General features: G+C 38.1%; 1 protein-coding gene across 1 annotated transcript in view; it reads left to right on the top strand.

The window, feature by feature from the left end:
* The window catches only part of LOC126456758 (Down syndrome cell adhesion molecule-like protein Dscam2), a 357859-nt gene that overhangs the window by 190378 nt on the left and 141948 nt on the right, over positions 1–25533 (top strand). Inside the window, exons 11-18 of the mRNA XM_050092509.1 lie at positions 3749–3890; positions 10437–10585; positions 15897–16107; positions 18252–18385; positions 18515–18585; positions 19841–19945; positions 20030–20168; positions 22499–22645. Coding sequence (XP_049948466.1) covers positions 3749–3890; positions 10437–10585; positions 15897–16107; positions 18252–18385; positions 18515–18585; positions 19841–19945; positions 20030–20168; positions 22499–22645 — 1098 coding nt within the window. The remainder of the gene's footprint in view (positions 1–3748; positions 3891–10436; positions 10586–15896; positions 16108–18251; positions 18386–18514; positions 18586–19840; positions 19946–20029; positions 20169–22498; positions 22646–25533) is intronic.

The following is a 25533-nucleotide window of genomic DNA, read 5'->3' as shown; positions in this document are numbered from 1 at the left end:
TTCATATGAAGCATATCTTTGAACCAGATGTTTCCAGGTTTTTCTGTTTTGTGTTAAGCGGTGTTGTTCCTGATGAAGAAGAGAGAAATTCTAGTCAATATGTTGATATTAAATTTGGATTTCTCATGAATTGTTGACTGAGAATAATTAATATGATTCTTTCATGTGTACGTAAACATCATTACTCAGAAATTCATAATAAGTTACTGATTGTACAAATATTTGGGAAGTACAGAAACGTCCGATCCTACCCGTCGGCTTTGATCCAAGACGTCACAAATATGGCGGAAACGACAATTCCAATATGGTGGATATAAAACCGTTCCATACGTATCATAAAGACGAAAATACACAGATAAACAACACACACACAGGTATCACAAAAAGCCTAATGACTCTAACGGGACAAGCGTGGGAAATTGGGGGTTTTTGGGTGGGGAGAAACTAAATATAAACAAATTTAGCCACCCACCGCCATACAAAACCACGCAAGACGACGAAAAAAACCGACATCACAAAACTCAACAAATACCACAAAACACAATCTTATCTGGAATCGGACACTTCCCTTGACCTATATAGATCAACAGTAGCTCCCGATCCCATAAATTGGGATCGAACACTTCCCTTGACCTATATAGCTCAACAGCATCTCCCGATCCCATCCCCCAATACAAAAATCAAAATACACCGCAAAACATAGCGAACAAACACTTCCCTTAACCTACATATATCTACAGCAGCTCCCGATCCCATAAATTGGGATCAAACACTTCCCTTGACCTATATAGCTCAACAGCATCTCCCGATCCCATCCCCCAATACAAAAATCAAAATACACCGCAAAACATTGCGAACAAACACTTCCCTTGACCTATATATATCTACAGCAGTTCCCGATCCCATAAATTGGGATCGAACACTTCCCTTGACCTATATAGCTCAACAGCATCTCCCGATCCCATCCCCCAATACAAAAATCAAAATACACCGCAAAACATTGCGAACAAACACTTCCCTTGACCTACATATATCTACAGCCGCTCCCGATCCCATAAATTGGGATCAAACACTTCCCTTGACCTATATAGCTAAACAGCAACCCCCGATCCCATCTCCCATTACAAAAATCAACATACTCCACTAAACATTGAGATTGAACACTTCCCTCCAACTATATAGCTCAACAGCAGCTACCAATCCCATGACTTAGGATCGACCACTACCCTTGACCTATGTAACTCAAAAACATCTCCCAATACGAATACCAATACCAACCTTCACAGCCACAAATTTCATTGAAACACTTCCCTATACCCCAATACACAACACATACGCCAAAAACAAAAGGGAACTTACCACAAGAAAGTTCCAGCCCCACAAACTAGATTGGCCACCACAATCACACACAAATGCACACGCAAACACACACACACACACACACACACACACACACACACACACACACAAACCAACGAAAAAATTGTGAACCAAAAGAAAAACCCAACCCACCCACACCTCAACCCCCTCCCCCCCCCCCCCACAACCCCAAAATAAAAAACCCACAAACAAAAACCAAATACAACATAAAAAACATCTCAATCACACACTACAACTCAACAAAAACTTCAACAAAATAGATCCTCCACAACTAAAACAAAAAACAAACACACTCCCCGTCCCCCCCCCCCCACCTTAACAAACACTATACAACAAAATAAACCACCCACCCCCCCCCCCCCCTGAACCACAGCCACCCACCCACCTACCCAGCCCCCCTAACTAACCACTTTCGGCCTATACATTTTACCCACAGCCCTTAAAAAAACCCGAAAAATACAATAGCCCTCTGGGACACTCTTCCGCCAACTGAACTCATCTAAATGAGACTGAAGGTTGGAAGAGCGCCTCTTCCCCCTCCCAAGAACTGACTTAACCACCCCCCACATCCCCTCTATTGTATTAGTACAAGCCCCTGTATCATAATTCTTAAACTCTTAACTATGGTTCACTACTAAATGATTAAATCCCCTCTCACCCAACCCCCTATAAGAAGAAAAAGCATCAGAAACTATTGTGGACCCCGACTCTATATATTCCTCAATTAACCCCACTAATTCAGCCTTCGACCTCCCTCCCACAACCCTAAAAACACATTCGGAACCCCCACCCCCCGGAACAACAGCCCCCCACACCCAAAGACTAGCCACAGACTTCCCCCTCCCATACTTCCTTTTCCCAAACTGTGACTCGTCCACCTCCACAACCACCCAATGCCCTCCCAACTTACCCCTGTACTTAATAAATTCCGAACACACTTCACGACAAAAGGAATACCAATCTAAAACAGTCCTCTCACTCACACCGGTCTCATGCGCACAAAAACTCTGTGGGGATCTATAACAAAAATAATATGTAACAAGCACAATCTCACGCATGCCCAATCTAGACTTCTCGAACCAGGTACCGCGCCGTATGGAACACCATATGTCATCTTTACGACAGCGCCACATGTAACCGTCCCTGGTCTGAGAGGCCGGAACTTTAACCAATTTCATTGGTTCGCGGCACACGCCGCACTTCACGACTTCGGCAATTAAGCCAAATAGCTGAAGAAATTTGATCAGCTCTACAGCTGTCTCCCCCATCATAGCCCTCAACCGAGCACTATTAATCCGATCTTTCATATCCATTCCTGAACAAAAAACCACAACCGAATACACTTAATAACAGACTCACCCGACGTACAGCAATCATCATTACATTAACCATCACACAAAACCGTTAACTCACTGATACAAATTCCTCTTCAAAATGACGCACGCAGCACTCACCACTGAGCAACAGCAAACTGAGCCCAACGCACCAAACAAACGAAAACCATGAACATACCACCAGAGGGCACAACAAACAACAACACGACATCTACAAACACGCCACACTCACAAACCAAACTCCGCGCCGTCGTGACGTCACACACCACAACACCCTTACGTCACGGGTCAAAGCCGACGCGTGAGATCGGATCTTTCTGTTGACCCAATATTTGTACTGAAAATGTCGTGCACTCTATCTGGTGATTTCACTGTTGAGGAAACATTAAATTGTAATCACATATTCGTGGGGACTAGACTTATGTGTTCTCGCTGCATAGTTTAACTTTTTTCAGACTGATGTTGTATGGTATCAATTTTTTCTATAATATTTTTATTTCATTTTTTCGAATCATACATTACAAGCTTTTCCTTTATGGTTGTCTAATTTGCTAAATCTCCAAAAACATGCTGCTATACTTTTGTGGATTTTTTTATTGCAAATATTTTTAAACAAAGAGAAGCATCCACGTACCAGCCACAAAGAAACGAACAGATGGAACTGAGCTGCCACACAAATAAATTTAACAATAACAATAGATTTTCATTGTTCTTTTTCTTGCATTTTTTAATTAATATTAAACCTTTCTTGTGAACCTGCATCACAGGAATCGTAGTTAGTTTAGCATAACAGTTTCTCTGCTGCAGTTTATTCATTCAGTTTCTCCCCTCCTACATGTAATTTGCTCACTAAGAGTTTCATGCTGGGTTTATAATTGACAGTACTAGATGTTTGCAAACATGGTTAACTGAAACTAGTCATCAAACCTAAGCTTATATCCTGCTCCAATTCTGTTATGATATTAAAATTTGGATAGTCAAAGTTTTTCTTCACTTAATGTTAATCTAATTCATAATATGATCTGAATTTTCAGAGCCAGTAAGATTTGATGTTATGGAGAAAAACGTAGCAGCCAGGCGTGGGGAAGAAGTGGCCCTCAAGTGTGACATCAGAGGTGATCATCCCATCAAAGTCGATTGGCTCTACAATGGACAGAGAATACATCCCAACTATAGGTGTGTGTATCTGACATTTTATCCTATATGTTATCTGATATTATTCTATGCAGTATTGGAAACAGATGGAATAAATTATTATTGAAGCTGAATCAATCAATAAATATACTTGTGCAGACCTTGGCAATATTGCTTTCTAAATTCCATGTAGATAAAAATATAAGAAATATAAAAATTGTGACAGTGAGTACTATAATAAATATTTCAGATTTCATCAGCAGTAGGTGCTGCATGTACATGACACTAACTTGCATTTCATGTAGTCCAATCTGTTTTTCCACAAACAGATAATACATCAATTGAGTACATTCTTCACTCTCTTAACTTGCAAAATGTACTTGCTCAAAGTAGTTCTGCTAATAATTGCCAAGTGTATTAAACTATTCCAGAAATTTCTTTGGAAACTACTTTGCACCTTAGATACTTGACATCTAACCTATCTATATTCTCCTTGCTCTAAGTATTACATTTATGAATGTTGAAGGCTGCTACTTACCATAAAGATGACATGTTAAGTTGCAGACGGGTGCAATTAAAAGATACTTACACAAAGATTTCAACCACAGCCTTCATCAGAAAAAGAGCAACACACACCATTCATTCACATAAGAACGTCTGGGCCCAAGCTGCTGGAGTTGGTGGTCGTATGTGTGTGAATGTGTGTGAATTAATGGTGTGTGTTTCTCTTTCTCTAAAAAAAGGCTTGGGCCGAAAGCCTTTGTAAGTTTCTTTTAATTCTGCCTGACTGCAGCCTAACATGTCATCATTACAGAAAGCAGCAATCTATCTTTTTTACATTGTTAATATAATGTAAATGGACAGATAAAAAAATCTACTCACCAAGTCTTTCCTTCTCATCCCATTTGGTAAGTCTCCCCTGACCTGGGCCTCTGGGTGACTTTTCTAAACTGTACCTCTTACCCTAAACCTCTCAAATCCTTTTCCTTCATCCCTCTTCCTTACCCTTCAACTCTTCCGCCAGAAGAAGGAGCCACTGGATCAAGAAGCTTGTGAAAGTCAATCCTTTTGTGTGTGTGTTCCCCTTCCGCCACTTGGTTAGTAGATTTTTTTTACCAGTTGATTAACATTATATTTCTACGTTGTTGATATTCCTACCTGGAGTTTCCTTTGTTTAATCATGAATGTTGTGTTTTGTATGGCAAGTTTCTTCATATAACTTCAGATCAACAGGCAATATACTGAATGAAAACTGTTATTACTGTCAGTTTAGCAAGTTTGTGGTAAGCTGATAGCTTATTCTCACTGATTTACTTTTTGCTACAGTAGAAACACATTTCTGTAGACTGCTGATTATCCTCACAGACTCAGCCTGTAGTTGATATGTCAGTGTAAAGGGGCACAACAAATTGCTACCTGGCATTTTCTGTTATCATATGAGGATGACTTGCAAACTCTTTGCCACTGTTTTTTGTTACCCAAAATAAGGTGCATACAGGTAACTGCAAATGTATGTACTGTTCTATGTACCTTACTCTATTTTTCCACATTGACCCAACACCATTTCAGATATTTATCTCATTGCTGCACTGAATCTGAGACATCCCTGTGGTTGAATTCATCCACCTGACTGTGGAACCACCATGGGACTGCTGTCCTGGCTTCATCACTGCATGTGAATCGCTGTCCTGCCAGGAACTTCTTCTGCCAACTGAAAACGTAGTAATTACAAGGAATGAGGTCTGGACAGTATGGTGGGACTCTCTCACTGAAAAGACCACAGATTGTCAGCAGTCCCGTGGTCTCACAGTGTCATGGAGGATAACCATGTTGTCCACATCATGAAATCGTCGGTGCTTCTTCCTGATGGCAGCCCACAGACATGACAGTATCAAACAATAACTGTCAGCATTGGTGATTGCATCTAGCAGCCTGAAATCCATCAGGAGTGCTACAGTGTGATCCCAGAAGACCATTGACATCCCTTTCCTAACAGATGGCTCTGATCAGAAATTTTTGTCAGAGACAAACCTGGGTGTTTCCACAACATGCTACGCTGCTTCGATTCTGGCATGAAATACAGTATCCATGTTTCATCGCCAGTAACAGTGTAGTCCAGGAAATTGTCACCCTCATTGGCATACCATTGCAAATGATTTGGCAAAGCAATCATTTGCTTGCCTTTCAGCATGTCACCCATCTGCTTAAGCACCCACCAATGCAAAACCTTCTCATACCCTGAGGTTCTCTGGACAATGTTGTAAACACTCCTATACAAATGCCAAGCTCCTGGAAGATATCCTTGCGATGTATACACTGATCCACTTCCACCATTGTGTCCATGCAGGAAATGTTGTTGCCAGTCAGCAACAAATGGGGCCTCCTTGAATGCTCATTGTCATGCAGATCTTTGTGGCCTTTTGCAAGCTCTCATCACCACCACCTCATTTTCCCCTGTGTGTGGGATGGATTTCCCTGTAGATTTTGATAGGCGTTCATCCCTTGCTCCATAGGAAATGAACAACATTTCATTGCTCATATTTCATGGATACACAACCACCATCTGCAGCAACTGACAGCACCACTGTGCCATGGAGCTGCTGGTAGATAAGGCCAGGCTGGTCTAATAAAGGTCCATTGCTGGGAACGGATATGTTGATTTTACATTTACAGCTGAAATTTATATAAAACAAAAAAAGGGGCAAAGCTTTATGATTCAACCTTGTGCTTTGTGATACTCTTCAGTAAATCCAGCAGGAAAATGGCAGGGTGAGGTTGTAACATGCATTAGTGCTTCATACTACCATCTGCATTTTGTTCACATTCATTTTCATTTTATTTATGCACCTTACATCTTTCCCTCATGAAATTGGTCATCATCTCATTGTGCTGCACAAATCTTTTCCCTTAGGCAATAAGGCTGTGACATCTGCAAATTACGCAGTTGAACCTCTGAAGCTCAACCACTCAGGAAATTGAGGGGAGGGGTGGGGTGGAAACAGGAAAAGTCCTTCAAAATCACAGGAATTATGTTTGCTGCATTTGTCATTATGTTGAATGGAAATGGGTGGCATACTAAGCTCACCAAGTGTTAGTTCCATTGACTATTTTTCTTCTAACATCCAGCTTTGATAACTTTAAGCTAATATGTAATAATTCAATACTTTTCACATTCTCAAATGTGCAACATTAGGCACAAGGCAGTAGGTAATAAATTTTACAATCCATTGATGTTGTTATGTTTGGCTTTCCACTCCTGCATGTAGACAGACAAAAGTAAGACAGTCTGATAAACAAGGTTGGCTAGCTCAGACAGGCCCCCTTAGATATACTCAGAATTGAGATACAGTTTTCTCTAAATTATTGTGGACAATGTGGCAAATTTTCTGATATGTGCAACTAATTTTTAACATTATTATGAAAAGGATAGTTGCTATTTATCATACAGTAAAGATGCTGAGTCGAAGATAGACACAACAAAAAGACTGTTGAAAGGTGAGCTTTTGACCAAGAGGCCTTTTGTTGAAAATAGACAACATACACTCATGCAAATGAAACTCTCACACACATGACCAAACTCTCTGGCAGCTGAAGCCAGACTGCAAGCAGGAGCACATGATGGGAGAGGCAACCAGGTGAGGGGTTATTGGACAGTCTTTCCTTTTCATAATAATGTTACATTCCATCCTGGATTTTTCATTGATTAACTTTTAACATTTATAGTTGTCAAGCTGTGGTATAGGCTTAGTTCTTTTTAAGTGAACTATGTACTTCTTTCTGTGGCATTGGAAAATACCTTTGAAGGTTCTGAAATAACATAACATGTGTGGTACTTAATCAAATAGTAACAATATAACATTGCCATAAACCACTGTTGCATCATCAGGTGACGGTGTCCCACAAACATCTGCTCTGCTGTACCAAGTATAAGCAAACTTGTAACTCAGGTATGGTTTGCGTGTGTGTTTGTATGATTCCCGTATCAAGTACACAAAATGTTGACACGGAACATTGACACATACTATAGAACTATTTATAACAGACAGTTCTACAGGCTAAGTTTCATCTGGACCTATTGCAGCTCAGTTTTGGGGTACTACTTTTCTGCATTTGGTAAAGTGGAAAACTTTAAATTTATATACATTTAAAGCTAGTGGCCTTACTTCTACACCACTTTGAAATCTTCTGACAGCTTGACTTTATATCTGTGCTATTTGTCCAGTTTTTCTCCAAATAGTGCTTCATCACAGATAACTTTATCATCTGCTTAAAAGTTTGTGGTTAGTTTTAAAATTGTCTGCTGGGTCATCAATAAACTACATGAACAACAAGGGTCCCAACAAACTTCTGAGGGGCATGCCTGAAAAATTCATTCAAGATAACATTCTGTTTTCTTCCTGTCGAGAAATCCTCACTTCAGGGATAAATTTTGTTTGATATCCCTTTTTCAGTAGCACTGAAATTGTTGATGCGGTACTGAATTAAGTGCTTTTCAAAAGTGAAGAAGAACTACATTGACTTGACTACACCAGATGAGTGGCTTTTGGGATCTTCTGTGAGACAAGTGTAAGCTGGATTTTGCATGATGGATGTTGTGAAATCCATGCTAGTTGACATGGGGGAGGTTATTCTGTTTGAGATACTTCATTATGTTTGAACTCATTATACAGAGTGTCGCAAAAAGAATGATGTGATTTTAAATAGAATTATTTATTAGGAAGAAGGGCTTAACACCAACAAATTGCATATTGAATTACTCAGAAAAGACAGAAGTTTATAAAAATCCATCATAAATGTTCAATATGTCTTCCATTGGCTGCACGGATGACATCTAGCCAATAGCCGAATTCATTCCAAACTGAGCGTAAGGTGTCTTCTGTCACTGAAGCTACAGCAGCTGATATTCTGGTTTTTAGTTCATCAGTGTCACAAGATAAGTGAGGAATCTAAACACATTGTTTAACATATACCCACAGGAAGAAATCACAAGGTGTTAAGCCAGGGGACCCAGGAGGCCAAGCGTGTAAAGCCTGGTCTCACAGCCCTGTACGCCCTATCCAACATTGAGGCACACTGGCATTGAGGACGCACTCGTAGAGACATCTAATGGATTTTTTCTGAAACTCTAGACCATGCCGATTACATCTAGTGCTTTTTCAGTTACCTAGTGACATTTGTCTCAGTATTATTACAAGTTAAAATCGGGTCATTCTTTTTGGAAACCTGTATATTCAAAGATTCTACAGCAGATGGACATCAGTGAAACTGGATGGTAGTTTTATGGATCACTTTGTTGCCCTTCATATAGATTGGTGAAACCTCTGCTTGTGGCCAACCACTGGGCACAGTTTTTGTTTGAGGAACTACAGTTTATTATGATTAAAATGGAAACTAACTCAGTTGCAAATTCTGTGTAGAATCTGACTAGGGTTGCATTGGTCACTGGAGCCTTATTTAATTTTAGTGATTCCAGCTGTTCCTAAACACCACTGACAATAATGTCTACATCACTCATATTTGCAGTGGTGCAGTAATTAAATTGTGGCAATGCTCCTGGATTATCCTTTGTAAATGATCATTTGAAAATGGTGTTCAGCATTTCTGCTTTTTCTTTGCTACCCTCAGTTTCAGTTCCTTTCTCATCCATGACAGTAACTCTGGTACCGCTAACAACCTTTATGTATGCATAATTTCTTTGGATTTTGAGAGAGATCTTTAGATTCTGTTGCTAAACACTTTGTTCTTGTGACAGCCTAATGTATTCATTCAGCGTCACTTGTTCTACTAGATATATATTTATTGAGTTGTCAGTCAATTATTCTTCTAAACTTGAGCCATAGTCCCTCTACTTGCTGTTCCCCAGAGCTAAATGTTCTGAATTCCTCCTTGAGATATTACACTACTGTCTCTTTATCTAATTACTGAGTAATGTAAATCTTTCTTCTTGTTTTGGTGTACCAGAAAACAGACATCAAACAAAGCAGTAGGAGGAAGTCAGTGGGCTTCTCTCCTAGGATATACAAGGAAATCTTCGTATTGATTACCATATAAAGTATAAATGCATAATTGGTGAGTACTATCCTTGTCTTCTACACCAACAGGATAAAATAATGCCTATGAAAAGGCCTGAATTGTTAAAGAAAAAAATACTTCTTTAGTTATGGCTGTGCAATAGGTCACCAAAATGCCTTCACAGTAGAAAAACTGAAAGAATGGAAGTATGAAATTTGTTGTTACAAACTGGCTTCAGTCTACTGAAGAGGTTGGGACCACTTTAGATGTGTACTTTGCAGAGCTTCCTTCCTTCATGAATGGAATCTGGAAAAATGTCACACAAGCACATTGACATAAAGGAGGGTTACATTAAGAAATGAGTCAATTTTTAGACAAAGAAAGACTTTCACAGGCTTGGCAAGAACTTTCTAACTGATTCCTGTAAATGTGAAATAGCATTGCTTGACCCAGAAGTATATAACCAGTTTGAACAAACAAACAGTCTTTTACAGATACTGTAAATGGTCTGTCATGTTACAGAAAATGGCACACTAAAAGCATTTAATTGAATATTATTATTTAACTTATTCACAGGACAAGTGTAGCTGATGTGAAGACTGACACAGGGCTACAGTCTCAGCTTGTTATCAGTCAATCTGATCGGCAGGACTCAGGGCTATATACATGCCAAGCTGGCAATATGTTTGGGCATGGTGAACTGCTGATCAATCTGGCCATTCAGGGTAGGTAAAATTTTGGCACTTCACTTGTTTCGGTTTACTGAAATCATTATATTTAACGCACACTTTAAATTAATCTAAGCTAATCGCGTACACTTTTCAGATTATATGTGATTTCAGTGCTTTCCGTTTATGAAAGATATTTATTAATTTTATGCTAAGATGCTATCTTATGAAAGTGTAATAAAAGGTACCAAATAAAAACCAAACAATGCTAGGAGTCTGACATATTCGAAACTACAACCGGCAACTTGTTACGAACCTCCGTGAATAGGCAAATAAATTCGGTTGCCAGTACTTCCATCACAGATCAGAAAGTGATAGCATATACCCATGAAACACTAAGAGTGGTTATCTATATAACTGTGGTGCTTGCAGGAATGTTAATTTAAATCCTGATTTCATCAGGCAGTCTCTTTTTAATGTTCATGGTTGGAGAGCATTGACAGCTTAATTATAACAGTGGAATAAATACTTCAATCATAGAGTTTGATCTGCTAATAATATTCCCCTGTTAAAGAGATAAATAAGACAAAATAAGCATGCTATCAACATATTGAATAAGAAGAAAGAGAGAATCATATCAGCACAGTCACAAAGAAATTATTCACCATTCCAGGCAGTACATGAATGGAGCTTAATAAAAGTTTTCCCTTGAATTCAACATGATAGGAAAAGAAAGAATTATGCAAATAGTTGTGTGAAGCATTTATTATAGTAAGAGACTAGCAGGGAAGCTAAATCCTAGGCATGAAATCCTCTCTCCTCAAACAGCTGAAATTCCTGTTGTTGATCGATTGCATTGCAGTGCAGGCTTACCATATCTGAAATGAATCTGTGCCTAACCGTACGCTGTGCTGCTGATCAGTCAGTCTTTCCTTCTCATCCCATCCAAAAAGTCTCCCCTTATCCGGGTTTCTGGATGACTTTTCTGAATTGTACCTCTTTCCCTAAACCTCTCCAGTCACTTTCCTTTGCCCCTATTCCTTCCCCTTCAACTCTTCTGCCAGAAGAAGGAGGCACTGGCTCCGAAAGCTTGTAAAAGTTAAATTCCTTTTGTGTGTACATTCCCCAGCCACCATGTGGTGAGTAGATTTTTTTATCTAACCATTTACATTATGGCCTGAAATACAGTCTGATATACCACCTGCAGTTTGATTTTCTGGAATAAAGAATGCCTAAAACTGTTCAAATATTTCTACATTGATTATGTACCCTAAAACAGGGATCATCTGAATGTGTTCTGAAATGTGTTGTGTCATGAGCCGAACTAAGAAGCTAATTTCCATTCGTATCCCTTCATGGTGTAATGGTAGCAGGCAGTGAAGTGTCTCATTCTGAATGGTCTTGAAAACACCATTGAAGACTCAAATGGTTACTCAGTGCTTTTTCAACTCTGAACTTAATTTAGATGCAGAATTTAGTAACCCTCTAAATACTACTAGATTTACTAAATTGTCTTTCCCGTTATGTCCATCTAAGGGAGTGTCAAAGTTTCCATGAAAGAAAATGCAGTCCATTATTTTTAACATTATTTCACAGTTCTTTTCAGCTTTTAAATCGTGCTCATTGATTGAAAGTGTATGTCTCACAATGTTTTTCATTATACTTGTGGTTTCTAAAAGTGACAGTGAAACTACATTAGCAGTGTGCTTCTTTGATTTCTCACATTTTTCAGTTTTTATTTCATTTTGTTTATATTCAGAAAACCATCTTTTAGGCACCATACATCACATCCAAACAACAAATACAGAAAGTAAAATAATGCATTTTTTTTTACTTCACAGCCGCAAAGCCAGTTTTTCCATTGCTATCAGTCAGAATTAAAGCCATGAAGATTTTTCTTGTTGTTTGTTCTGGCTGAATTATTCTAATATCATGTGCTGAATGACAGCTTTCCTTAACTGTGACTTTCCCACGAAGAGACAGCTATGAAAACTTAAGCTGTTGAGTAACAGCTGTAAAGTAACAGAACTGGAAAAAATCAGTGAAACAAAATAACTGGGAGTAGGACAATAATCCAGTTCTATGCTTCATCACATTCAAGAATATGATGCAAGGATTTTAAGCACAACACATATATAGGGGGGGGGGGGGGGATCTGCATGCCAGGCTCGGCACTGTGGTGGTGACAGTGCTCTCTCTCCTTCTCAGCCTTGTCTGCAACTTCCTGTGTGCACACATACACGACAGCCAAACTCCATGCCACTGGAACTGTGAAGCAAACAGTTCCATACAAAGATTTTTCTCTCTCTTTCATAAACTGAGAGATGACTACTGGCATTAAGGATTATATAGTGTACAAATATAAAGAAAGAAATAAAGAAAGATGAACCAGTTATATTAAATGATGTAAATGGATAGATAAAAAAACTACTCACCAAGCAGCGGCAGGAGAACATACACACACAAAAGGATTTAACTTTTACTTTTTGCCATTGTATTAAATGTTATCCATAATATAAAATGAAAATTGGGCGTGCTGCAGCTCCACCGTGCCTGTAAGTGAGCCACCACTGCTTGTTTGTTTTATTTATTACTATTAAGGGATTTTTAGACCTCCACTACATCCCTTCCTTAAAGATATTTTATGATTTCAATTTCCCCTCAATGTGCCTGAATTACACCAAGAGCTGTTTGAAGTGGGGTTGTTGTATTTGGATTAGATCAGTCCTTCTCAGTGGATAACTGATAGTAGAATGAGAAGAAAGGACTGTCCATAAGTCTGACTATCCTGCTTATAGATCAGATCAGGCAGATTTTTCAAGTCTGTCAAAACCTGAATGATATATGTTTAACGTTTTTAGCTAATTACTTAATAATGAGTTGCAACTTGCATGATGGTCAAGAACATTTTCATTGTTCTTCAATGAAAGTTCTTATTTTTATTGTAAAACCCTAAAAGTACTTTATTTTTAATCCTCATTGTCACCAACTGTGATATGTAAAAGCTCCATTTTGATTTCCTTATTGTTTCCTTTCTTTTCATTACTCTTCCAGCTTTTTTCTCATCTGTTCATGTTGCTCCAGTGGTTATTATTACTATTATTACTCTCCTAGACCTGAGTAAAGCATTTGACACTGTATCTCATAGTACTTTGATCATGAAATTAAGACACTACGGTATGGAAGAGGATACCCTGAAATTATTAGAATCCTACGTAAGCAACAGAGTACAATTTTTTAGTGTAAATGGGCAGCTGTCAAACCCACAAACAATAAAAAGAGGTGTGCCACAGGGCTCCATACTTGGGCCCTTCCTGTTTGTAGTGTATGTTAATGATATGCCACAGTATTTACTCTGTAAAACAGTTCTCTATGCGGACGATACAACTTTTATCAATTCAGGACAGACTCTTGAATCTGTACGAGAAAAAAATAATATAATATTTGAAAAATCGGTTCATTGGTTTAGTGCAAACCCCCTATTCATAAATGAAACAAAAACTGAGGAAATGTTATTTAATTTGAAGGTATCAAACAAAGAAAATAAGTCCATTAAACTGGTAGGAATGATGATTGACCAGAAACTTAGCTGGGATAAACATATCACATACGTCTGTTCTAAACTTGCACGTGCTATGTTCCTACTTTATAAGCGTAGGAATAACTTCAGCCAAAAGTTGCTGCTGCATTCATATTTTGCTTATATCCATCCCCATCTTTCATATGGTCTTCTGCTCTGGGGAAATTCTCCCAATTCAATATCAATTTTCAGATGGCAAAAAAAAAGCTCTTCGATGTATAGTGGGTTTATCTCCTAGGGATACATGCAGGGAACATTTCAAAAAACTTAACATCATGACAGTTCCTTGTTTGTACATCTATTATTGCTTACTACACGTAAAAGAAAACATAGCTCAATATCCCCTTAGGTCATCTCTCCACACCCACAATACAAGACGAAACCACACAATTGATCTGCCATACTCTATATTGTCCAAGATACATAATAGTTAATATAATGGAAGGAAACATTCCACGTGGGAAAAATTATATATAAAAACAAAGATGAGGTGACTTACCGAACAAAAGCGCTGGCAGGTCGATAGACACACAAACAAACACAAACATACACACAAAATTCAAGCTTTCGCAACAAACTGTTGCCTCATCAGGAAAGAGGGAAGGAGAGGGGAAGACGAAAGGAAGTGGGTTTTAAAGGAGAGGGTAAGGAATCATTCCAATCCCGGGAGCGGAAAGACTTACCTTAGGGGGAAAAAAGGACAGGCATACACTCGCACACACGCACATATCCAAAGCAGACAAGCAGACAAATATGTCTGCTTGTGTCTGTATGTGTGGATGGATATGTGCGTGTGTGCGAGTGTATACCTGTCCTTTTTTCCCCCTAAGGTAAGTCTTTCCGCTCCCAGGATTGGAATGACTCCTTACCCTCTCCTTTAAAACCCACTTCCTTTCGTCTTCCCCTCTCCTTCCCTCTTTCCTGATGAGGCAACAGTTTGTTGCGAAAGCTTGAATTTTGTGTGTATGTTTGTGTTTGTTTGTGTGTCTATCGACCTGCCAGCGCTTTTGTTCGGTAAGTCACCTCATCTTTGTTTTTATATATAATACATAATAGTTATAAATATGTAGGCCTCGAACTGTTTAATATGCTCCCTAAAATTGTACAAGTAGTATCTAACATTGGGTCAATGGCTCAAGGTAAAGCATTTTACTCAGTTGATGAATATAAAGATTGTAATATGGCAGATTTGCTGTTTGAACACAGAGAAAGGCACCTCTGCCTGTAGTAGGACCTAAATTTGGAAAAACAATATCTAACATATAGGCATAATAGACCTATTTCGAGTGCTCTATATTTGTATCAATAGCTTAGGATAATGGCATAGTGTTATCAACATGTATATGATAATGACATAGTGTCATCAACATGAATACTCCCCGCTTAATATAAATCTGTATAATGTTTTCTTTTTTATTGTAAAATTAACAATATATAAAATTCGAAATGTGTGCTGTTGTACTACACTTACATTCATATGATTTATATATACATTGTTATGAGAATATAACCATCTTTATACTGTAATTGAACTTATTGACAAAGCCCATTATATAAGAAAATACTGAACAGCTAGTAAAGTATTATTATTATTATTATTATTATTATTATTATTATGATCATTGTTATTGTTACCATTAACATTTTGTTCCTATTACATTTATGAACTTCTCCTTTACTTCTTTATTTCTGGTTATCAAACATTTTTTGATTGCTTGCTGCAATAGCTCTGTTTTCAGATTTCTGATGTCCACAAATAAATTATTTTGTCATTATAAATGTTTCCAGAACCACCTGATCCTCCACTTGATGTGGAAGTGACAGAGGTTAACAGCAGATCTATTCGCTTGTCATGGCAACCTCCATTTGATGGCCATAGTGCCTTGACAAGTTATTTAATACAATACAAGAGAGGAACTAGTCTTATCAGTGACTGGCAACACTCTGGAACTGTCAACATTTCTGTCCCAGCCTCAGGAACTGATTTTACAAGTAAGAAGTGAGTATTGATGGCATTCATACATCACTGAAGCTCATGAAGAATAATTCACAGCTACTGGTAAAGTTCATCTGTTGGAATTCGTATTCTTTGTATGTACGCAGTGTTTGTAATTATGATAATTACACTACAGCCCACTGTTTCTTCCGTGTGATATTTAAGTATTCTCTTCACTATCAGTAAATCGTAGCCTTGCAATAAATTCAATAATTCTACTTCAGTTATAACATACGTAAAGGAAAGGCAACTAGCAACTTCTCACATATAGCTCACTGATGCATGGCACACAAAAACATGCAACAGAAAAAAGTATTTACTCTAGCTTTCAAGCTCTTATTTTTTCTCTAGTGGAATTACACACATTTACACACACAACCACGAAGACGCCCAAACATTCACACTAATGGCCACGACGGCCTCGGACTACAGAATACAACTCAGTAGTAACATAGTGTTGTTCTTTTGGGGACTGAGTAAGTAGGACCAGATTAATCAAACAACTATTAAAATATCAGCGGATAAGAAACTCAACAATCACCTGAATCAAAACAACAAGAAGGATTTATAAAGGCATAAAAGAAAGAAATGTCGTAATAAAGGAGATATTAAAATATGGACGATTCCAAGGCAAGGAAACCAGAGAATAATTGAAGCATCAGAATCTAAAGAGAAAAAAAAAGATCAGTTGAGATTGGAATTTGATCCCATTTGGTCAATAAAAAAATTAAGAAAATCAGAAACAAAAGATTGATGATAGCAGAAGGACAGAGAAAAAGAACTTGGAAAGAAAATAGGCACTGACTAAATCTGATTTGAGTGTTATGATCACTCTGAATAACAACAATCTAAAACATATTTTTAACTTAGGAAAGTAGCCTATTAAATTTAGAACACCATTACAATATGTATTAAACAGGGTAATAACATTACAAGGAAAATTCCCTGTGTGAAGTCAGTTAATCAAAGGCCTCTTGGTGAACAGCAAAATTCATTTACAGTGCAAGTCAGATAATATAAACTTCTCAACTTGAGCACAGACAGAAAGCACATACAACTGCAAACACATAGCAAGCTGTGTTAGGAAATGCTTGTGAGCCACACACAGCTACAAGCAAGCCAGGCCCACGCGGCAAGAAGCCAGCGACACGGAACGCCGTTTTCCTGCCAACTCAGTAAGTTCTGTTAACAAACACAGAATATTAAATTTATCACTGAATCACACTGTAAGTGAAAGTTCTTGTTTAACCATGATTGCACTTATAGAACCTTCCCAATAAGGTTATACACCATAGAAAATAAGCTTCTTTAAAAATGTATGGTGTAAGAGAGAACGACCCAAAGGGACCTGTAAATTGTTCCAGAAAGGAATATAAAAAACATCTCACTAAGGTCTTACTGGGGAAAGAAATACAGTAGAAGAAGACTGGGTAGCTTTGAGAGATGAAATAGTGAAGGCAGCAGAGGATCAAGTAGGTAAAAAGATGAGGGCTAGTAGAAATCCTTGGGTAACAGAAGAGAAATTGAATTTAATTGATGAAAGGGGAAAATATAAAAATGCAGTAAATGAAGCAGGCAAGAAGAAATACGAATGTCCAAAAATAAGGCTGATAGGAACTGCAAAATGGCTAAGCAAGGATGGCTAGAGGACAAATGTAAGGATGTAAAGGCATATATCACTAGGGGTAAGATAGATACTGCCTACAGGAAAATTAAAGAAGTATGAATATAAAGAACTCAGATGGAAAACCAGTCCTAAGCAAAGAAGGGAAAGCAGAAAGGTGGAAAGAGTATATAGAGGATCTCTACAAGGGCGATTTACTTGAGGGCAATATTATGGAAATGGAAGAGGATGTAGATGAAGATGAAATGGGAGAAATGATACTGCACGAAGAATTTGGTGGAGCACTGAAATAGGCCCCGGGAATAGACAACATTCCATTAGAACTACTGATGCCACTGGGAGAGCCAGCCATGATAAAACTGTACCATCTGGTCAGCAAGATGTATGAGACAGGTGAAATACCTTCAGACTTCAAGAATAATATAGTAATTTTCTGTAGATGCTATTCATGGCTTTAATCATTTAAGGTAAGACTTACACTGAACTTGTGTCCATCATTTTGAAAAATGTTTTAAATTTTCAGATCAGATTCCATAAAAACAGCAGTAATAAGTGATTTGCATCCTGCCACCACATACCACATAAGAATGCTTGCAATGAATACTATTGAGGCCAGCATCTTCACTGAACCCCTGATTGTTAAGACACAAGAAGAAGGTAAATCTTTCAGTTCTTAATTGTGTCTTCTTTTGTATTTCCTAAAAGATTGCATATTAAGTGAACAATAAATATTTGTGCTCAAATTTGTTCTTAGTTCTAAAACAATAAGTACTTGTGTAACTTCAGCTCCAGTTGGGCCTCCACAGGATGTGAGAGCAGAAACCATTGGTCCAGATGAACTGCTTATAACATGGAAGGTATGTATAATTTTAATTTTTCTGTTACTGTTTTCAGACAATCCTGTAGCCCAAACCCTACATCATAATAAAAATAACATTTCAGCATGTGACATAGCTATACACACTGAAATAAGCTCATTGGGCAGAAATTGCCATTTTTAGTGTAGCTGGGCACACCATCCCCATAAGCCTCAATACCAAGCTGCTCTCCACTGTAATGCAGACTGCACAAGATTTTTGATGCGGTTTCCAAGCACCTCTGTCACAAAACACACATATGTTGACCAGACAGCATCTGTGTCATGCTTAATATTTGTCTCATAATTTCAAGACTTCTAAGTAACTTTCTGTATGCTCTGTGTGTGAGTGGAGATGTCTGATGGAGATTTGTGACTGCCCGTGGGTGTTCCTTACACGAAACATTCATTTTTAGTGCAGCTGAAGCAAAATCATTATTGGAAGACAATGTTGGTGATACAATAGGCCTCATTAAGATAATGAGTATTCTTTATTGTTCACTAACTTATACTGTCTTTCTGATTCATGGTAACTGTTAACCATTGTTATGTATTTAAAAAAAAAAATTCTTCAACTTGCTCCAGCCTTGCATGCAATGTGTACAAAAGGATATCTGAAATCTACAATGAAAAAAAGCTTGTGGGTACAGGGGGGATGTTATGGGGACCCTTGTTTTTCAGTAATGAAGTTTTACTTCCAAAGGCCAAATACAGCCCATGAATTGTTGTAGAAACATATGGTAAGAACAAGTGTAATTTATTAATATCTTATTGTGACATTCACTTCTATATGTTACCCCACTGTACACATGAAATTCTCTGACCATAATGAGCCATGCCTATATGTTTATAATAGCACAAAAACTGTACAAAATACCAGTTACAAACAACTGAAAGGCAAAGAAAAATCACTCAGTCAATGACTTTCTTCTGAGAATTATTACATTGATTGACTTTTCCATCAATTCTTGGTAGAATATTTCATTCATTATGAATAAAAGCGCACACAGCACCAGTGTAATATTCTACAATAATGTTGTAGAATATTACACCAGTGTTGTGTGTGTTTTCATTCATAAGAGAATGATTAGTTCAAGAATGTGTTTCCAGTACTTTTGGTAAACTGTCTGCTCCTTTCATGTTCTTACAAGTATTTTTATTACTTTGGTTGTTTCTTTTAATTAAAACCTTAAGGCATTCTTTGTAATAAAATATTCTTCTTAGAAGCCAAATAAGTGCCTTGATATTTTTAACAGCCACCACTACCAGATACATGGAATGGTGAAATTGTGGGATACACAGTTCACTGGAGTCTTCATGGAGCTTCATTTTCTGATAGCAACAACACAAATACAAGTTCGGTTAGTACATTTTTTAGTTAAAAAGCAAGAAAACCCCAAATATTCAAGTCAGTGTTTCATACTTATTAACCATTTCATTTGCAGGTTAGAGGGCTCCAAAATACAGAGATAAGACTGAAACAACTGAAGAAATTTACAAAATATGACATTTATGTTCAAGCCTTCAACAGTGTGGGACATGGACCAAAATCATCTCCTTTCACTGTCACAACGCAAGAAGGAGGTTACAACATTGTACTTTTCATTTATAAAATCACATACTGTAGAAAGTTTTAGGTTAATATGACATGGAACACCATTTTTACATAAGAACTTTCACTCCTTCTCATCCTGTATGATAAGTCTGCCCTGACCCGCAGTTCTGGGTGACTTTCCTGAAATCTACCCCTTTTCCTAGATGTCTGCAGTCCTTTTCCTTCACTCTTCTTCCATCCCCTTCAGTCCTTCTGTCTGAATTTAGCCATGTGATATACCACTTGCAAAAAGCACTCAATACAACTTTAGTTACTTCATACTTCAATATAATCTCCTTTTTCATTATCATCAACCTAAGAATTCATTGCATAGACATGAGAATTATATTCCATCAGTGCTTCCTTAATCCTCATACGATGTTGCAACTATTCATATGCTGGATTGTTTATTATGTGTTAATCACATTCTGATTTGTAGACTGATTTCATTGAGAACTGATGACATTTCTGCAAATTTGTGAATTAGAACTTGAACAATAGTAAAACAATTTTATTTTTTAGTATTAGTTTCCAGATGTTCTACAATTACACAAACTATATCTTGTCATAATTATTTGGCCCAATACAGTTTCAGTATGATTATAAAAGGAAACACATAACTGTTTTGTGGATTAAATACCTCAAAAATTTGTTACAACTATACTTTTTAATGTCTTTGCTGTCATTCTTGTTTTTTTATTTTTATTTTTGCAAAAACCAAATATGACATGCAGTTTTTAGTGATATTAGATGCAATGTGCAAAGTCAGATTTGGTTTGTATGTGTATTAGCTCTTACAAATAAATTTTTATAGTTAATGAGTGAAACGTAGACAACATAATGTTGCAGTTTAGCGTAACTGAATATCATCTGGACAGTTTAAGAATTATTTGTGCATGCATGCATTATTCTCAAAGAGACAGAATTCCACAGAGAGGCAACATCGTGATCTCAAAGTAAAGCAAATTGAACAACCATCTGCCATGGTTTTGGAAGTCAAAACAAAGGCACATGATACATGATAGTGCATACGGATATTACGAAACATAGGGTAAAATAATAAATTTTCATAAAGTTAAACACATGAAAGTTCTTTCCTTGTTGTTGTATAACACAAATGTAAGAAACTACAAACACATAATAATTTTAAACTGTACCCACTTGAAATAAGATATATTCACAGTCTTATTGCTTTTTGGCATGCAGTTACGTGCTGTGCAAATGTTAGGTATGATTTCAAAAAAGAAAAATAAGAAAATAATTGTCAATTGCTTATCTTAAAAGTTTGCACCCATACTATTTCGCTTTGAAAACAACTGCAGAATGATGAGTGACTATACTGAGGAAGCCACAAAAGCTTTTGGCTGGCTTTCAACTGAAACAACAAATCCATCACATGACGCCCCTCACGCCCTAATTCATTGTAATTTGTTGTTTCCATTTTATAACTTGTGTGTTATGACAGAATGGCATTTCAGAGCAACAGCACATTGAAGAATTATAACAAACATGTCACTTTAGATATGTTCTGTAATAATTAAATGTTAGTTAATAACATATCAGCTTCAGGAGACTCTAAGATGAATGCTAATATTCCAAATTGTATGAGGCCACTGCGGTTTTGTTACTGAGACAATATATATTGTATATGTGTTTGTAACATGCTCTAGGACTATCTTACACACGTAACAGAAGTATGTTCTCCAGTATTTGATGTTATTTACATAGAAGAGCATACTCTCTTATGAGTTAGTTTCCTCAATTATGCGACTTAAGTCTGACTAAAAAAACAAAAGATGAAATTGCTATGAGTGAAACAACCAGCAATGACACTTATATTCTTTCTTCTCTCAAATATATGACCTTTTTTCTGAATATGTCAAGATTTCTGATGGTGTGCATAGGCAAGAACCTAAGAGCACAGCAATCATTTTTATAGTCTTGTTTGTCACAAATAGTTAGCTGTAATCACATCCTTTAACAATGCTTTCACAAATTTGGTGGTCAAGATCACACCACACAGCAAGTGATGGATGTCACATGACCAATTTCATCTGAACACCAGTTGCATGCTGTGGTGCTTCCTCATTTTAGTTGCTTGTTGTACACAGTGACTTCTGAAAATATGGTGCATTGTGGTACGTCATGGCACTGTGGGGAATGCTAAATAGCATGGCACAGCCTCTCTGTGTAGACTCTATCCCTTTGATTATGCTATTACCGTGTTTTTAAATGTTTTGAAAGCTGTGTGGTAAAAATGTCAGACTTTCTTCCCATTCTAGGAACAATAAAAACTAGTATAATATGCCTCATTCTACAGTTCCAGAGGCTGCACCTCAGAATGTAACATGCTCTCCATTGTCTTCAAAGAGTGTGAAAGTTAAGTGGTTACCACCACCTACACAGTACCATGGAGGAGTTATTCAAGGTTATAAAGTCATTTACAGACCAGTTATTACTGACTCAAGTAAGTGTCATATTAATTATTATTATTATTATTATTATTTTTTTTTTTTTACAATCAAAAACTTCCAGAGTTTCAAGAACTAGTACTAAGCAAGAAATCTTGGAATATACAATATGCATCACTCCTATAGCGACCACAAAGATAAGATTAGACAAATTACTGACACATGAGAGAGTTTCATGGAGATACTAAAGAAACTGAACTAGCAAATGCTTCAAGATAAATGTGAAGTATCCTGAGAAGGTCTACTTACAAAGTTTCAAGAACTAGCTTTAAATGATGAACCTAAGAATAGACCATAACCTACTATGCATCACCTCAAAAGGGATCACCAGGACAAGATTATACTAATTATAGCATGCACAGAGGTGCAATCATTCTCCCCAAACCTCGCATGTGAATAGAGTGGGAAGCAGCCATAAGAACTGCTACAGTGGGAAGTGCCTTCTCTCATGCATTTCACAATGGTTTTCTGAGTGCTGATGTAGATGTAGGTTATAGTACACACAGAAGTGTTTTAAATATTTTTAGTCCTATTCTTGCTTTCCATACACTTAATTGTTTGCAGAATATGCCTGTAGGTGTCAATACATATTTGAATAGCACATCTCTTGGGAGTAACTTATTACACACCAAAAACAAAACATTTTAAAATGACAGAATTACATGACTGGTGTGAACATACAGTTAATATTTTTAAAGCTTTAGAGTTCTTTCTATTCTTTACTGTCTTATATTTCAATCAAGTGTCACATTGTCCATAGAAGCTTTGAAGGATTTCCCAAAAAGCATTAACTGTGTAAGTCACACAACCATATTTATAATAAATTATTAATTCTGTAATCAATTGTTTGTTCCAGTTGTTATTATCTCATAAGTAAGGAGTTAGGGAATGGGAGGGAAGTTCTATGGAAGGGTGGCTAACAGCTCGGAGGGAGAGACATCAGGTGAATGTGTGGAATCCTGCCCACTTGTGTCTTACAGGGTGCCTAGGATGCTGCTTTCACAGATAGCTAAACAACACACAAGCAAATCCTATTAATTGAGTTTATTACAGTAGCTGAATTGACAATGCTTAACTTTGGGTCACAAGCAAATGGTGACATGTAGAATAATCAATGTCTTTATGCTATATACAATGTCCATGCAAGTTAATTATGCAAGTTCATATATCACTGCTATCGTTAATATTATTGTGGCTTTTCTAGTGCTCTCTTCTAGTCCAAGTCTACTAGTGCGTCTCTTCTAGTCCTCTCTTCTAGTGCAGGCAAGGCTAGGCAGTGCATCGGTTTTATTCTCTTTGTATAGATGCAGCTCCTGTCATGGTGATGTCCTAGTCTGCGTGCTATAGGCTGATGTCATCTCACAGCCCTCTTTCCTGTATTATTCTTGTTCTCCATGCTCGCACGTGTTGTTTGCCAGAGCAGTCCTCCCCCCCCCCCCCCCCCCCCCCCACCGAGCGAAGCAGTGCGACAATGGTGGAGGAGGCAGGAGTGTGGGTGCAGTGCTGAAACAGAAGCTGTTGCTGCAGGGGATGTCAAGTTTCCAGTCATACCCTGCCATCCGGCCTTCGCTCTTGCAGAAACATCCCCCGGAAAATGACCAGAAGGATACATGTCCACCTCCTGAGGCCATTAACCAAATGAAGAAGGTGACGTCTGCTGTGGTGTGGGTGGATCCAGCTCCATCGGTAGGATGAGAAGAGACAAAGGCACCACCTCTATGGGGTCATCCCGCAGTGTCTTGATGACACCCTCTGGCAGCTGCTGTGGCTGTGCTGTCCTCAGGATCTGTGAATCTGGGGCAAGAGACACTGAAGATTGTCGTGCACATGACAGAGGCGAAGTTGATTTCGATGTTGGTGCTGCAAGTGATCTGGACCTGAAATAAGATACATACAAGTGCCAAGTCGACGGGCAATCTCACAACGCACCCACCACTAAAAACCATGTAACAGACAATATCATGCAGCACAAAGTAGGCACCGGATGCTCAAGAGGGTGGAGCAGGTGAGGCAGTGTCTGGTGGTGGTGGCCGTGAAGCAACTCATCCGGCGACAGTCCATCTCATGGGTGCAAATGATAGGAGGCGAGAAAGAGTTGTAATGCTTGATCCCTGGTGTGTGCAGAGCAAAGTTTGGCCATCTGTGGCTTAAAGGTTCTGACAAAACATTCTGCTTCACCATTCATTTGACATGAAATGAGGGTGTTGTCTGACACTATTACTTCAGGTAAACCTATGAGGCAAAAAATAGAGGACAACAGCTGAATTGTGCTATGTGACATTGTTGAGTTCATACTTGCTGTATGAGTCAACCACAATCAACCAACATGGTAATTGTGACTTGGGCCAAGAAGAGAATTTCTGTGGTGGATCAGACTCATTTTCCACATATTCGTGACACTGTGACATCATCTGTTCTACTTGGGTGTCCATATACTGCCAGGTACAGTGTCGATGTGCTAACTTTTTCGTATGAACAATCCCCCAGTGTCCTTGGTGAAGTAACTGCAACACTTCTTTTTGCAAAGCTTTCTACATCTACACCTACATATATACTTTGCTAGCCACCAAGCAGTGTGGGGTGGAGGGCACTATTCGTGCCAAAGTCATATTCCCCCCCCCCCCCCCCCCCCCCTTCCCTGTTCCATTCGCGGATTGCGCAAGGGAAAAACAACTGTCTGAATGCCTCAGTACGAGCTCTAATTTCCCTTATCTTTGAATGGTGATCATAGCATGATATGAAAGTTGGTAGTAATAGTATATGCTCTACATCCTCGGTGAAGATCGGATTTTGGAATTTAGTGAGGAGCCCCTTCCGTTTAGCAAGTTGTCTACCTGCAACTATGTCCCACTTCAAACTTTCTATGAGATTTGTAATGCTCTCG

This window comes from Schistocerca serialis, chromosome 1, assembly GCF_023864345.2.
Source record: "Schistocerca serialis cubense isolate TAMUIC-IGC-003099 chromosome 1, iqSchSeri2.2, whole genome shotgun sequence".
NCBI lineage: Eukaryota > Metazoa > Arthropoda > Insecta > Orthoptera > Acrididae > Schistocerca > Schistocerca serialis.
The sequence above is the reverse complement of the archived record's forward strand: the minus strand, read 5'-3'. Positions and strand labels throughout refer to the sequence as shown.